Raw genomic sequence first — 15,156 nt, forward strand, 5'->3', positions numbered from 1 at the left:
TTTTGTGTAATTCAAATACAGTTCACCCAAATAAAAGGCCTCAAATTGGAAGTACAATCTGAGCTGTTTCTTCTCTAAACAATTTAGTAGGTAGATCTTGCCTTTCACTGAGGTCGAGGTAGGGGATCTTGGGCTTAAAAAGGTTGGTGACCACTACTTTACAGCACCAGCAATCAGGGTTTGTAAGGAGATTGTGTGTTCTCCCTGTGACTGAGTGAGCTTCCTCCAGTTTCCAAATGAGAAAGGCTGTAGATGCTGGAAATCCAAGCAACACACAAAATGCTGAAGTATATTTTATGTATTGCACTATACTGCTGCCACAAAACAACAAATTTCACTGCATACGTCAGTGATAATAAACCTGATTCTGATGGGTTACCGAGTTGAGGGAGACTGTTTCTACCCCAGAGCAGACACCAGCCATGGAAGCCACACAAAAAGGTATGTATAGTCAATGAGGAGTTTGAGTTTTGTAAACTTCAGCTATTGGTCTACAGAGTTGGACTCAGGAAAATATACCATCAACATTTTTGTTAAATCAAAAAGTCACTGGTAGGTGGGGAGGGGAGAGAAGGAGTTGGAGGATGATAGGTGAAACCAGGTGAGGGGGAAGGTAGGTGAGTGGGGGGGGGAGGAGGAGGATGAAGTGAGAAGCTGGGAAGTGACTGGTGGAAAAGGTAAAGGGCTGAAGTAGAAGGAACCCAACAGGAGAGGAGAGTGGAACATGAGAGAACAGGAAGGAGGTGGAGGGGAACCAGAGGGAGCTAATAAGGTGGTGAGGAAAAGAGAACAAGTAAGAGGGAGTCAAAATATGGAATGGGAAAAGAGAAAAGGAGGAGTGGAGACAAATTGCCAAAAGTTAGAAAAAAAAAATCGATACTCGTGCTATCAGCTGGCTACTTAAATGGAAAGAGGTGTTGCTCCCCCTCATGAAATTGAGTTCCTCCAGCACCTTCTGTGTGCAGTCTTAAACTGTCTCACTTAAAGGCAGCAGCAAGGATTATATAATCAAGTAATAATCAGACATATTGAATGCAAAACTTCCAAGTTGTTGCTACCGTTTATTGCAAAGTAATGGTAACAAATAATTCAATAATGCAAATAGAAAAAAATTCTGGAGATACTGAACAGGTCAGGCAGCATCTGTGGGGAAAGGAACAGAATTAGCATTTCAAGTCAATGATCTCTAATCACGATGACTTCAGAACATCAACTTGAAATATCAACTCTTCCTTTCTCTACAGATTTGATCTAATTTGCAGTATTTTGTTTTTCCAGATCTGTCATCTACAGTTGTTTAAGAACTTAATAATTGAGCAATAATTTACATTGCAAAGGAAAACTGGAACCTAATTGGAATGAAAGTAAGATAGACACAAGTACACCATTACCCTTGCATTGGACTCATTAAAGAAACCTATTGGGAAATTTGAGACCAAACAAATGATCAGTTTATCTTTAAAGTTAACAGTGATGATTTCAATGCTTGGTTCCACAATGAAATACAAAAAAAAAATCACGTACAATATTTGCGAAATTATCAAATTTAGGAAGTTTTATTTATCATATACCTTGATCAAATTCAGAGCAAATCTGAGATCACAAAACATCAAACTGCACTAACTACACCATGTTCTTACTAAACCAAAATGATTAACTTGAAAAAACACAACAGACCTAAAGCACATGAACTGACAGAACGACAAGAATCATTCAGTCATTGCAAAGATGATTACAAAAAAAATGACTTGGTTTGACTCATATTCTAAAATTATCCACACATATACAAAACTATAGCCCATTATATTCACTGAAATGACAGGTGCAGACTAAATGCACCCACTTAACACAAATACTGCAAATTAGAAGCAATGCTGTTCAAGGATAACCAGACTTGGAAAGGGCATTGCAATGAAAGGGACATGGAGAAGAAAAATATATTAACATTTTTGAAAAAAAACATACTGAAACACTGCACCTTGAACTGAGGTTCCTACCATATTACTGCACAGAGTGTAATTAGCTCTTCAGTGGTCAAATGTTCTTTGTGCAAATGCTAGCAATTGCAAACAAGCTGTCAATAAAACTAAGAAGTTACAAACTGGAAGCACAAAACTAATTACAGAAATATTTGGAACTGATTCATAGAAAGTTTAAACACATTTTAAATGTCAGCTTTCAAGTATGAAATAAACCTTCATATTTATTAATTCTAGAAATGCCATCAAAATGTTTGGGTAGAGAAAAATTATACCGTTACATCTTTGCACCAACATTTGAAAAGTCTGATTTATCCTTAAGATAAATTTAATGTTATTCCTTTTCTTTACATTTATTTTCCAATAGCAGTGAAAGAAATCATGTTACTGTAGTAAACTGACTTCAGTATAGCTAAGTCTCAAAGGTTTTATTAGAGCAGTAAGCTGTAGAGTTATTGATTATATTTTCATTTCAAAACTTATCATCCAGTTATTTTTAAATATACAACATACCACTTAAAAAATTCTGATTTACTAATGGAATCTGCACAATGTATTTCATGTATCTGAAAAACAATGGCAAGGTATTAAGTTCTGTATCAATGCATATTCTTCAATCTCAGAACATTCACGTCTTGGGAGATCAAACTATAGCGGTTTGGTATTTATCATTCTGGTGTCCATAATATACTTGAAGACTCAAAACTCTAAAGTAGTCAGTTCCAATTGTTTCAACCATGAAGAAAGATGAAATCATTGCCAAAATTTCTAATACAGATTTTCTTCAAAAGTTGACATTATATCACTCTGTAAATTCATGTCAATAGTTGTTGCCATCTGAAGAGAGATGGAAATGCACTTTTGAACAACATTCTTCTTCAACGAATCAAATTCCTAAATTCCCCAAGGTGAGAAAACACTTCCAAGTAGAAAGTTGTTCTCTTTAAAGCAAATAAACTCCTGGGGGTGGGAAGAGGGGTTGAACTGGATAAATGTGAAACTGCAAACAATACAAAATTCAGCTTGAATTTCCAAACAATCACTTACATTTAAAACTCTTGAGAAAAGAAATATTTTGCATTGTTTTCAAAGTCACATATATTATGACATTATTTTAATGACATTAGGGTTTTAATGATATTAGACTGACCAGATTTTAATCATATGCTTTCCTTCTGTAAAAATAAAATTGCTCCATATTTTAAGTAGCAAAACCAGGATTAAACAAGATAGAACGAAAAACAATTTTTAAAAGGCATGTATTATTATATCCATTATCCCAAGAGAGTTAATCAGTTTGGTTTTATGGGACAGTTCCTGAAAGTTTATCTAAATGCTAAAGGTAGATAGATATTCAAAGTTATGGAGAACTGAATATGATCCATTATTACGGTTTAAAAGTTGAGGGCTAACGCAGCGTGACAATGTTAAAAGACCATAAGACATAGGAGCAGGATTTGGCCATTCAGCTCATCAAGTCTGCTGTTCCATTCCATCATGGGTGAAACTGGATCCCACTCAACCCTATACCTTCTCACCATATACTTTGATGCCCTGACCAATTATCAACTTCCGCCTTAGATATACTCACATACTCCTCCACTGCAGTTTGTGGCAGAGCATTCCACAGATTCGCTACTCTCTGGCTAAAAAAATTCCTCCTCACCTCTGTTCTAAAGGGTCAACCCTCAATTTTGAGGCTGTGCTCTCTAGTTCTGGATACCCCCACCATAGGAAACATCCTCTTCACATCCACCCTATCTAGTTCTTTCAATGTTCAGTAGGTTTCAAAGAGATCCTCCTGCATTCTTCTAAACTCCAGTGAGTACAGGCCCAAAGCTGCCAAAAGCTACTGATATGTGAAACCCTTCATTCCTGGAATCATCCTTGTGAACCCCTTCTGAACCCCCTCTCCAATGACAACACATCCTTTCTGAGATATGGGGCCCAAAAACTGTTGACGATATTCCAAGTGAGGCCTGACTAGCACCTTATAAAGGCTCAGCGTTATCTCCTTGCTTTTATATTCTATTCCCCTTGAAATAAATGCCAACATTGCATTTGCCTTCTTTACCTCAGACTCAACCTGCAAGTTAACCTTCTTGGAGTCTTGTACGAGGACTCTCCCCACTTAGATAATAGTCCACACTATCATTTCTTTTACCAAAATGTATTATCATACATTTCTCAACACTGTGTTTCATCTGTCACTTTTTTGCCCATTCTTCCAATTTGTCTAAGTCCTGCTGCAATCACAATGCTTCCTCAGCACTACCTAACCTACCATGATCATACTGAATGGCAGTGCAGGCTTGAAGGGCCGAATGGCCTACTCCTGCACCTATTTTCTATGTTTCTATTTTACCCTTCCACCTATCTTCATATCACCTGCAAAATTGCCACAAAGAGGTCGATTCCATTATCTAAATTACTGAAAAACAATGTGAAAAACCCTAATACTGACCCCTGAGGAACACCGCTAGTCACCGGCAACCAACAAGAAAAGGCCCCTTTATTCTACTCGATCCTTCTGGCTTCTCAGCCATTCTGCTATCCATGCCGGTATCTTTCCCGTACAGCCATAGGATTTTATCTTGTTAAGCAACCTCATGTGTGGCACCTTATCAAACGCCTTCTGAAAATCCAAGTAAATGACATCCACTGCCTCTTTTGTCCTATATGTGTCATATATGAAAGGAAATTCACAGCTGATAGAAAGCACTCTGGTGGGTATGGAAGCCAATACCTGGCAAAAAGTAAGCATTCTTCAAGGAAACCAAGATGATTAGAGCAATACAATTAATTTGAACCAACTGATCCCTTGTAATTTTGTGAGAGACACAAAATAAGCTATCAGAAATTGCCACTAGAGCAGAAACTGCCGATCTATAACTAAGAAAGGAAATATGGTTTTACATAAAACAAAAAGTTGGAAACATTTAGGTCAGGTAGCATCTGTGAAGATAGAAACAGATTTTAATGTTTCAGACTGAAGACTTAGCTTTGACAAACCCTAAAACATTTGTTTCTCCTTCTACAGATGCTGTCAGATCCTCCGAACATTTCCAGCATTTCCTCTCTTTTTAAATTCTACATTTCCAACACCTGCAATTTTTATGACTTTCAAATTCAAGTTAATTTTGAAAGTGTTAGTTGGAATGAACAGTCTCGTGCTACTCACTGCTTCCCTCCTCCTCCGCTCTTGCTCCAGTTTCCTGGCTAGCTTTCTGTCTTGCTGTGCTTTATGCTCAACATGCGTTTTCTGCTCAGCCACTTTTTCATAGGGCCCGCTCGGATCTCTTGGAGTAGATTCCAGAACAATTTCCTTCCCAGGTTCTCTGCAACACAAATATCCCTTCAATGTGATCGCATTAGAAACAGAAGAAGGTGACTCAGCCCTTCGGGTCTGTTCAATTAATGTGCTCAGACTATTCTCCATCACAAAATATTTTATTTTCCTGCTTTCAACTCACTCCCCCATCCCCTTACTGGTTTTTGCATCTGGTAATCTATCCACCCCCTTCTTAAATATATTCATAAATTGACTTCCATGCTCTTCTGAAATAGCACAGGGTTATTTTCCCTGCAAATGAATAGGCCTCTCCTTACCTTAGTCATAAATATTTCGCCTCTTATCCCAAGACTGTGACCTAATGGTTAGACTTGACAGCCAGGGAAAACATCCTCCACACATCAAGTCTGTCTAGCCACATCATGATTTTTTATCCCCTGCATTTCATAATTTTATTCTTCTGAACTCCAGAGAACATTGGTTCAGTGAACTGAATCTTGAGTCATATATAATTCTGCCATCCCAGGAATCTATCTGGTGAATCTTTCTCAGTATTCCCTCCGATAACAAGCATGTCCTTTCATATGCATGCAAACAGTACTGCAGGAGTGGCATCAGCAAAACTCTGTTTTATTTTAAACCAAACCATCTTTGCTTCTGCCCTCCAAACCTTTGGCATACCTTGCATACCACTAATATTTTCTCTTCATGCTGCTTGCTACATTTGTAGGTTTGTTTGCAGTGACTTCTGCCAGGGCATCCATGTCCCTTTGTGTATCAACATTTCCCAATTAACTTATCACCAGCCTTATTGCTTTTCACATTGATGTATATTGCGAGTAGATGGGCTGCAAGCACCAATTTTTGCAGAACCCCATGACCCTCAGAAATTCCTGTTTATTCCTATTCTCTGTATCCTATGCAGTTTTCAATCCACAGGAGCATGTTCTCCTCAGCCATGCAGTTCAGTTTTGTTTAGTTTTGTTTGAGTTTAGTTCCAATCTCTCATGGAAACTTCTACATACATCTCATCTACTGGTCCTCTGACAATTCTACAGAGATAAAAGTCCAGGAAGCTTGTCTAACACAATTTCCCTTTCATAAATCCCCATTAATTGTCTCTACTTGACTGAAAGTTTTCTAGATGTCCTGTTATTATATTTTTGGAATAGACTCTGCCAAGATGAAGCTAGATACAGATTAGAGGAACAACACCTCATATTCTTTTTTGATCTTCTCCAACCTGACAGCATACAGCATCAATTTCTCTAACTTCCAGTAACCACAGTGGCTGTTTGCATCACTCCCAATTTGCTTCTCCCCCATCCACCTACCTACCCTCCCCCCTCACCTGGATCCATCCTCCACCCACTAGCTCATACTCCGTCCTTCTTCTGCCCTCTTTCCTTCTGTTGAAGAGTCTCAGCCCAAAACATTGACTGTTCATTCCCTCGATAGATGCTACCTGACTTGCTGAGTTCCTCTAGCATTTTGTTTGTTGCTTGGAATAGGCCCCAGCATTTTTCTGTTACCTGAGTCATGCCTGTCACTGCCCATTTTCTCCCTTCCTCGTTTTTTTCCTTATACAATTAGTGGAATTACATTTGACACCTTCTAATCTACAGGAAATAGCTAGAGAATTTTCTAAATTGATAACAAGGGTACACATAATTGCCATAACTACTGAGGAAGCAGGTTCACAGGTTTGGCAAGTGAGACAGAAGACACTAATTTCAAATAAGTACATTAACCATTTACTTACAGACTAACAGTAAAACATTCAACCAGACATCCAAGTGAAACAACTACTCATCTAAGCCACCCTAAGTTACAAAAACTACAGCACTGAACATTCAGTAACACTTCAATCTTAAGTACTTTGCTAAGTCTCCCCTAATCTGAGGAAAGACATTCTTGCCATAGAGGGGGTACAAAGAAGGTTCACCAGATTGATTCCTGGGATGGCAGGACTTTCATATGATGAAAGACTAGATCGACCAGGCTTATACTCACTGGAATTTAGAAGATTGAGGGGGGATCCGATTGAAACGTATAAAATTCTAAAGTGATTGGACAGGCTAGATGCAGGAAGATCGCTCCCGATGTTGGGGAAGTCCAGAACGAAGGGTCACAGTTTGAGGATAAAGGAGAAGCCTTTTAGGACCGAGATGAGGAAAAACATCTTCTCACAGAGAGTGGTGAACCTGTGGAATTCTCTGCCACAGGAAAGAGTTGAGGCCAGTTCATTGGCTATATTTAAGAGGGGGTTAGATAAGGCCCTTGTGGCTAAAGGGATCGGGGGTATGGAGAGAAGGCAGGTACAGGGTTCTGAGTTGGATGATCAGCCCTGATCGTACTGAATGGTGGTGCAGGCTCGATGGGCTGAATGGCCTACTCCTGCATCCATTTTCTATGTTTCTATTACATAACTATAAAACTAAACATTCAACAGATACTTAGCTAAGTGTACACCGGTGTTTCCTATAACAGCAGCACACGTTCCTAATGGCTCTTCAGCACTGGTTGCGACCTCAGTGTGAAGATGAGCACCTGGAGACAAAGGAAAGCCAACAAGTCTCTTGCATGTGCTGTTCTTATACCCCTGAGGCACCTGGAACTCCAATGACATGGGCTTATGCAAGGCAACCAATGGGAAAGACCTGCTTCATCTCTCAAATGGGCCAATCAATGATTGGCATGGTAGAAGCGGCTTTTGACTGTCAAGTGAACTAACCTTTCACAGTACATTACCTCATTTGGTACCTCTGGGCTACAGATAATTGGGGACTTTTAAAAGCTTTCTTTTCAATTAATCTCCAATATACTTATTGATATTTCTAATTCAATGATCGTATTCATTGAATTGTGTTCACTGATACTAATTTCCTTTAACAACTTCTTTCCAGTACTAGGAATTTATCTGTGCCCTCTTTCTAGAAGCAGAAACAAACTAAGTATGCTATCACTTCTATGTTCCTATTGCAAATGCTCCCATTGCTTACAACAGGGGACCAATATTTGTGTTTATTAATCTTGTCTTTTTATTTGCGTAGAAACTTTTACAATCGACTCAAGTTATCTGCAAGTTCATTTTTGTTCCCTTCACCAAACTCTACATTAAAATATTGACTATTAGAATTGCTTGTAAAGTAACAAGCATTGCTCAGACTCCAAATAACAATCTAATTTTGAAGTCACCGTAATATCATAATCTTTTTTCCAAATAAAATGGATCTTAAATCTTGCATTATATTCACATGGTATTTCATATAGTGAGGGAACAGCTACAAGAGAATCCAGTTGCTAAACCATGGCGCTGCACAAAAATCTGCATTTGAGACAGAAAGACCAGCTTTGCAAAAGTGCAATTAATAGTACGCATACTATGTAAATTTCATATTTCCTTCTATCAATCAAGTTAGTGCTAATTTGCATTCCCCATTAAAAACCCATTCTCTCCAATACATCAACTTTCCTCCCTCCAGCCATATTTTTACTACCCACCTACACAAGGAATAATTTACATCAGCCAATTAACATTAGCATGATAATGACATATGGGAGGAACCTGGAGCACCAAGGGGAAATCCACATAATCAAACGGAGAACAAGCTCCAAACAGACAGCATCTGAGGTCAGAATCGAACCCAGACACGATAGCTCTGTAGTAAGCAGCACTAACTGCTGTGCTAACAATCCTGAACAGAGCATGCAAAGAGAAACAGATTGTAGATAGATCGATATATATTATATATAAAATATAAGATTGCGTCCCTTATAGATTGAGAAAGGAGAAATTATTTTCAGGTAATAAGGAAATGGCAGTGACATTAAACAAATATGTCACCTTTTTTCATTGAAGTGACAAAATTAGTGGAGGACAATCTTCAAAGAAAATGAAATTGAAATACGGTTTCAGAGCCACAGCAGTTGTCATCTTTAAAGATACCATAGATTCTAGAGTAGTTCCCAAGGTCTGTACTCAGATTAAAGTGAAGGACATGATGGCACTGGGGAGGGTGCAGAGCAGAGTTACCAGGGTGATGCCTGGATGTAGCATTACGAGAAGGCTAGGTTGGTTTTCATCGGTGTGGCCGAGGCTGAGGACTGACTTGATAGACTGAAAGTCACAGATAGGATCCGTGCCTTTCCTCAAGGAGGTACCCAAGATAGAAATCTCTCCTCAATGAAGTATCCAAGATGAAAAGGGATTGGTTTCCAGCAAGGGATTTATCTGGTGAATCCGCAGAAGAACGTTATCACCCCAAGGTCAGTTGCAATCTGGAATGCACTGTTCAAATGGGTAGTGGAGGCAGGTACACTCAACATTTTTGTATGTAGGTGAGCACATGATTTTCCAAGGCACAGGAAGTTACACACCAAGTGCTGGTAAATGAAATGGTCAGGATGCACATGGTGGACTGAAGGGTGTGATGTGAAGATTATTCTAATCCATTTAACAGGACTATTCCTCACGGTATAAGGTGGCTACTTTGATCAAATTCTAATCCATTCACTTTGTACATTACCTTTGTTGCTCTATCACCTTATTCCTTTTTCCACTCTCAGTTTGCTCAAGGTGGAGTCTTTTGATTTCTGCCTGAGCTTTTAAAGCTTTTTCACGTTCTTCCTTCTCAAGTGCCACTTTCCGGAACAACTTGAAGCTTTCACTGGACGATTTTATCGCTGATGTAGGTGTCACTATTTTGCCCAGACTTGTCCAGGAATTGACATTCTTGACCTCAATTTCCTAATTTATTGAAGTAAAATATTTTGTGAAAATGAATGGCATAAAATATAGCAAATATTTTCAATATGCTAATTAATCATTTAATATTCCAAGAGTGGTCAGCACATCTAATCTTGCAGCAAAACCAAGAAGTTCTAGATTTAACTTTGAGTTTGCAAGTCAATGTAAAATGGGAACTTCAGAGAGATCATGAGGAATTTGCACATGGTAGGATGAATGGTTTACAAAGTCCAAAAGGAGTTACATCCATTAAATACTCAAAATCAATGGGAATTGTATTAATTTGTAGAGCAGAATGACTAACAACTAGTTTTCAAAAGTCATAACTATATATTTGAAAGAAAAAAAAAACAGGCACTTAGACCATAATACCATAAGACATAGGAGCAGAATTAGGCCGTTCAGCCCATTGAGTCTGCTGCCCAATTCTATCATGGCTGATCCCAGATCCCACTCAACCCCATACATCTGCATTCTCACCATATCCTTTGATGTGCTGACCAATCAGGATCCTGTCAACTTCCACCTTAAATATACCCATTGACTTGGCCTCCACTGCAGTCTGAGGCAAAGCATTCCACAGATCTACTTCTGAGTTAAAAAAAAATCCCCCTTACCTCTATTCTAAAAGGTTGCCCCTCAATGTTGAGGTTGTGCCCTCTAGTTCTGGATACCCCCACCATAGGAAACATACTTTCCACATCCACCCTATTTAGTCCTTTCAACATTCGGTACGTTCCAATGAAATTTCCCTGCATTCTTCTAAATTCCAGTGAGTACAGGCCCAAAGCTGCCAACATTTCTCATATGTTGAGCTCTTCATTCCTGGAACCATCCTCATGAACCTCCTCTGAACATTCTCCAATGACAACACATCGTTTCTGAGATATGGGGTTCAAAACTGTTGACAATACTCCAAATGCAGCCTGACTGGTGTCTTATAAAAGGCTCAGCATTATTCCCTTGAAATAAATACCAACATTGCATTTGCCTTCTTTACCACAGACTCAGCCTGTAAATTAACCTTCTGAGAGTCTTGCACAAGGATTCCCAAGACCCTCTGCACTTCTTTTGTTTGAACTTTCTCCCCATTTAGATAATAGCCCGCACTATTGTTCCTTTTCCCAAAATGTATCATACATTTCTCAACACTGTATTCCAATTTCCACGTTTTTGCCCATTCTTCCAATTTGTCTCAAGTCCTGCTGCAATCACAATGCTTCCTCAGTACTACCTACCCCTCCACCTATCTTCATATCATCCACAAACTTTGCCACAAAGCCAATTTCATCATTCAAATCATTGACAATGAGAAAAGTAACAGACCCAATATTGACCCCCGAGGAAAATCATTAGTCACTGGCAGCCAACCAGAAAAGGCCCCCCTTTATTCCCACTTGCTGCCTCCTGCCTGTCAGCCATTCCTCTATCCATGCTAGTATATTTCCTGTAATACTACAGAAATTTATCTTACATAGAAACATAGAAAATAGGTGCAGGAGTAGGCCATTCGGCCCTTTGAGTCTGCATTCAGTATGATCATGGCTGATCATCCAACTCAGAACCCTGTACCTGCCTTCTCTCCATACCCCGTGATCCCTTTAGCCACAAGGGCCATATCTAATTCCCCCTTAAATGTAGCCAATGAACTGGCCTCAACTGTTCCCTGTGGCAGAGAATTCCACAGATTCACCACTCTGTGTGAAGAACCCAAAAGGCTTCCACTTTATCCTCAAACTGTGACCCTTTGCTCTGGACTTCCCCAACAACGGGAACAATCTTCCTGCATCTAGCCTGTCCAATCCCTTTAGAATTTTATACATTTCAATCAGATCCCCCCTCAATCTTCTAAATTCCAGAGAGTATAAGCCTAGTCGATCCACTCTTTCTTCATATGAAAGTCCTGCCATCCCAGGACTCAATCTGGTGAACCTTCTTTGTACTCCCTCTATGGCAAGAATGTCTTTCCTCAGATTAGGGGACCAAAACTGCACACAATATTCCAGGTGTGGTCTCACCAAGGCCTTGTACAACTGCAGTAGTACCTCCCTGCTCCTGTACTCGAATCCTCTTGCTATGAATGCCGGCATACCATTCGCCTTTTTCACCGCCTGCTGTACCTGCATGCCCACTTTCAATGACTGGTGTGCAATGACACCCAGGTCTCGTTGCACCTCCCCTTTCCCTAATCGGCCACCATTCAGATAATAATGTTTTCCTGTTCTTGCCATCAAAGTGGATAACCTTACATTTATCCACATTAAATTGCATCTGCCATGAATTTGCCCACTCACCTAACCTATCCAAGTCACCCTGCATCCTCTTAGCATCCTCCTCACAGCTAACACTGCCACCCAGCTTCTTGTTACTCGCAAACTTGGAGATGCTGCATTTAATTCCCTCATCTAAGTCATTAATAGATACTGTAAACAACTGGGGTCCCAGCACTGAGCCTTGCGGTACCCCACTAGTCACTGCCTGCCATTCTGAAAAGGTCCCATTTATTCCCACTCTTTGCTTCCTGTCTGCCAACCAATTCTCTATCCACATCAATACCATACCTCCAATACCGTGTGCTTTAAGTTAGCACACTAATCTCCTGTGTGGGACCTTGTCAAAAGCCTTTTGAAAATCCAAATATACCACATACACTGGTTCTCCCCTATCCACTCTACTGGTTACATCCTCAAAAAATTATATGAGATTTGTCAGACATGATTTTCGTTTCACAAATCCATGCTGACTTTGTTCGATGATTTCACCGCTTTCCAAATGTGCTGTTATCACATCTTTGATAACTGACTCCAGCATTTTCCCCACCACCGATGTTAGGCTAACCGGTCAATAATTTCCCAGTTTCTCTCTCCCTCCTTTTTTTAAAAAGCGGGGTTACATTAGCCACCCTCTAATCCTCAGGAACTAATCCAGAATCTAAAGTTTTGAAAAATTATCACTAATGCATCCACTATTTCTTGGGCTACTTCCTTAAGCGCTCTGGGATGCAGACCATCTGGCCCTGGGGACTTATCTGCCTTTAATCCCTTCAATTTACCTAACACCACTTCCCTACTAACATGTATTTCCCTCAGTTCCTCCATCTCACTAGACCCTCGGTCCCCTACTATTTCCGGAAGATTATTTATGTCCTCTTCAGTGAAGACAGAACCAACGTAGTTATTCAATTGGTCTGCCATGTCCTTGCTCCCCATGATCAATTCACCTTTTTCTGACTGTAAGAGACCTACATTTGTCTTAACCAATCTTTTTCTTTTCACATATCTATAAAAGCTTTTATAGTCAGTTTTTATGTTCCCTGCCAGCTTTCTCTCATAATCTTTTTTCCCTTTCCTAATTAAGCCCTTTGTCCTCCTCTGCTGGACTCTGAATTTCTCCCAGTCCTCAGGTGTGCCGCTTTTTCTGGCTAATTTGTATGTTTCTTCTTTGGAATTGATACTATCCCTAATTTCCCTTGTCAGCCATGGGTGCACTACCTTCCCTGGTTTACTCTTTTGCCAAACTGAGATGAACAATTGTTGTAGTTCATCCATGCGATCTTTAAATGTTTGTCATTGCATATCCACCGTCAATCCTTTAAGTATCATTTGCCAGTCTATCTTAGCTAATTCACGTCTCATATCTTCAAAGTTACCCTTCTTTAAGTTCAGAACCTTTGTTTCTGAATTAACTATGTCACTCTCCATCTTAATGAAGAATTCCACCATATTATGGTCACTCTTACCTAAGGGGCCTCGCACGACAAGATTGCTAATTAACCCTTCCTCATTGCTCAATACCCAGTCCAGAATGGCCTGCTCCCTAGTTGGTTCCTCGACATGTTGGTTCACAAAACCATCCCGCATACATTCCAAGAAATCCTCATCCTCAGCACCCTTACCAATTTGGTTCACCCAATCTATATGTAGATTGAAGTCACCCATTATAACTGCTGTTCCTTTATTGCACGCATTTCTAATTTTCTGTTTAATGCCATCCCCAATCTCACTACTACTGTTAGGTGGCCTATACACAACTCCCACCAGCGTTTTCTGCCTCTTCGTGTTATGCAGCTCTACCCATATTGATTCCACATCCTCTCGGCTAATGTCCTTCCTTTCTATTGCGTTAATCTCCTCTCTAACCAGCAATGCCACCCCACCTCCTTTTCTCTCATGTCTATCCCTCCTGAATATTGAATATCCCTGAATGTTGAGCTCCCATCCTTGGTCACCCTGGAGCCATGTCTCTATGATCCCAACTATATCATATTCATTAATAACTATCTGCACATTCAATTCATCCACCTTTTTACAAATGCTCCTTGCATTGACACACAAAGCCTTCAGGCTTGTTTTTACAACACTCTTAGTCCTTATATAATTATGTTGAAAAGTAGCCCTTTTTGATGCTTGCCTTGGATTTGCCGGCCTGCCACTTTTACTTTTCACCTTACTACTTTTTGCTTCTTCCCTCATTTTACACCCCTCTGTCTCTCTGCACTTGTTCCCAACCCCCTGCCACATTAGTTTAAATGCTCTTGAACAAACGCTCCCCCTAGGACATTGGTTCCAGTCCAGCCCAGGTGCACACCGTCCTGTTTGTACCGGTCCCACCTCCTCCAGAACTCGTTCCAATGCCCCAGAAATTTGAATCCCTCCCCCTTGCACCATTTTTCAAGCCATGTATTCATCTGAAATATCCTCCTATTTCTACTCTGACTAGCATGTGGCACTGGTAGTAATCCAGAGATTATTACCTTTGTGGTCCTACTTTTTAGTTTATCTCCTAACTCCCTAAATTCACCTTGTAGGATCTCATCCCGTTTTTTACCTATATCGTTGGTACCTATGTGCACCACGACCACTGGCTGTTCACCCTCCCACTCCAGAATATCCTGCAGCCGCTCAGAGACATCCTTGACCCTTGCACCAGGGAGGCAACATACCCTCCTGGAGTCTTGTTTGTGGCCGCAGAAACGCCTATCTATTCCCCTTACAATTGAATCCCCTATCACTATAGCTCTCCCACTCCCTTTCCTTCCCTCCTGTGCCGCAGAGCCACCCACGGTGCCATGAACTCGGCTGCTGCTGCCTCCCCTGATGAGACATCTCCCCCAACAGTATATCTGTTTAGGAGGG

At 40.2% G+C, this 15,156-nt stretch overlaps 1 protein-coding gene across 3 annotated transcripts in view; it reads right to left on the minus strand.

The window, feature by feature from the left end:
* Positions 1 to 1,051: 1,051 nt before the first annotated feature.
* Positions 1,052 to 15,156, minus strand: part of LOC134355022 (bromodomain-containing protein 3-like) — a 145,436-nt gene continuing 131,331 nt past the window's right edge. For all 3 annotated transcript variants that reach the window (XM_063064665.1, XM_063064664.1, XM_063064663.1), the window contains 3 exons: positions 9,801 to 10,021; positions 5,161 to 5,317; positions 1,052 to 2,816 (listed from right to left, as the gene is read on the minus strand). In XM_063064665.1, the coding sequence (XP_062920735.1) occupies positions 2,748 to 2,816; positions 5,161 to 5,317; positions 9,801 to 10,021 (447 nt within the window). In that variant the 3' untranslated portion in view covers positions 1,052 to 2,747. The remainder of the gene's footprint in view (positions 2,817 to 5,160; positions 5,318 to 9,800; positions 10,022 to 15,156) is intronic.

Source organism: Mobula hypostoma, chromosome 12 (assembly GCF_963921235.1).
Source record: "Mobula hypostoma chromosome 12, sMobHyp1.1, whole genome shotgun sequence".
Taxonomy (NCBI): Eukaryota; Metazoa; Chordata; class Chondrichthyes; order Myliobatiformes; family Myliobatidae; genus Mobula; species Mobula hypostoma.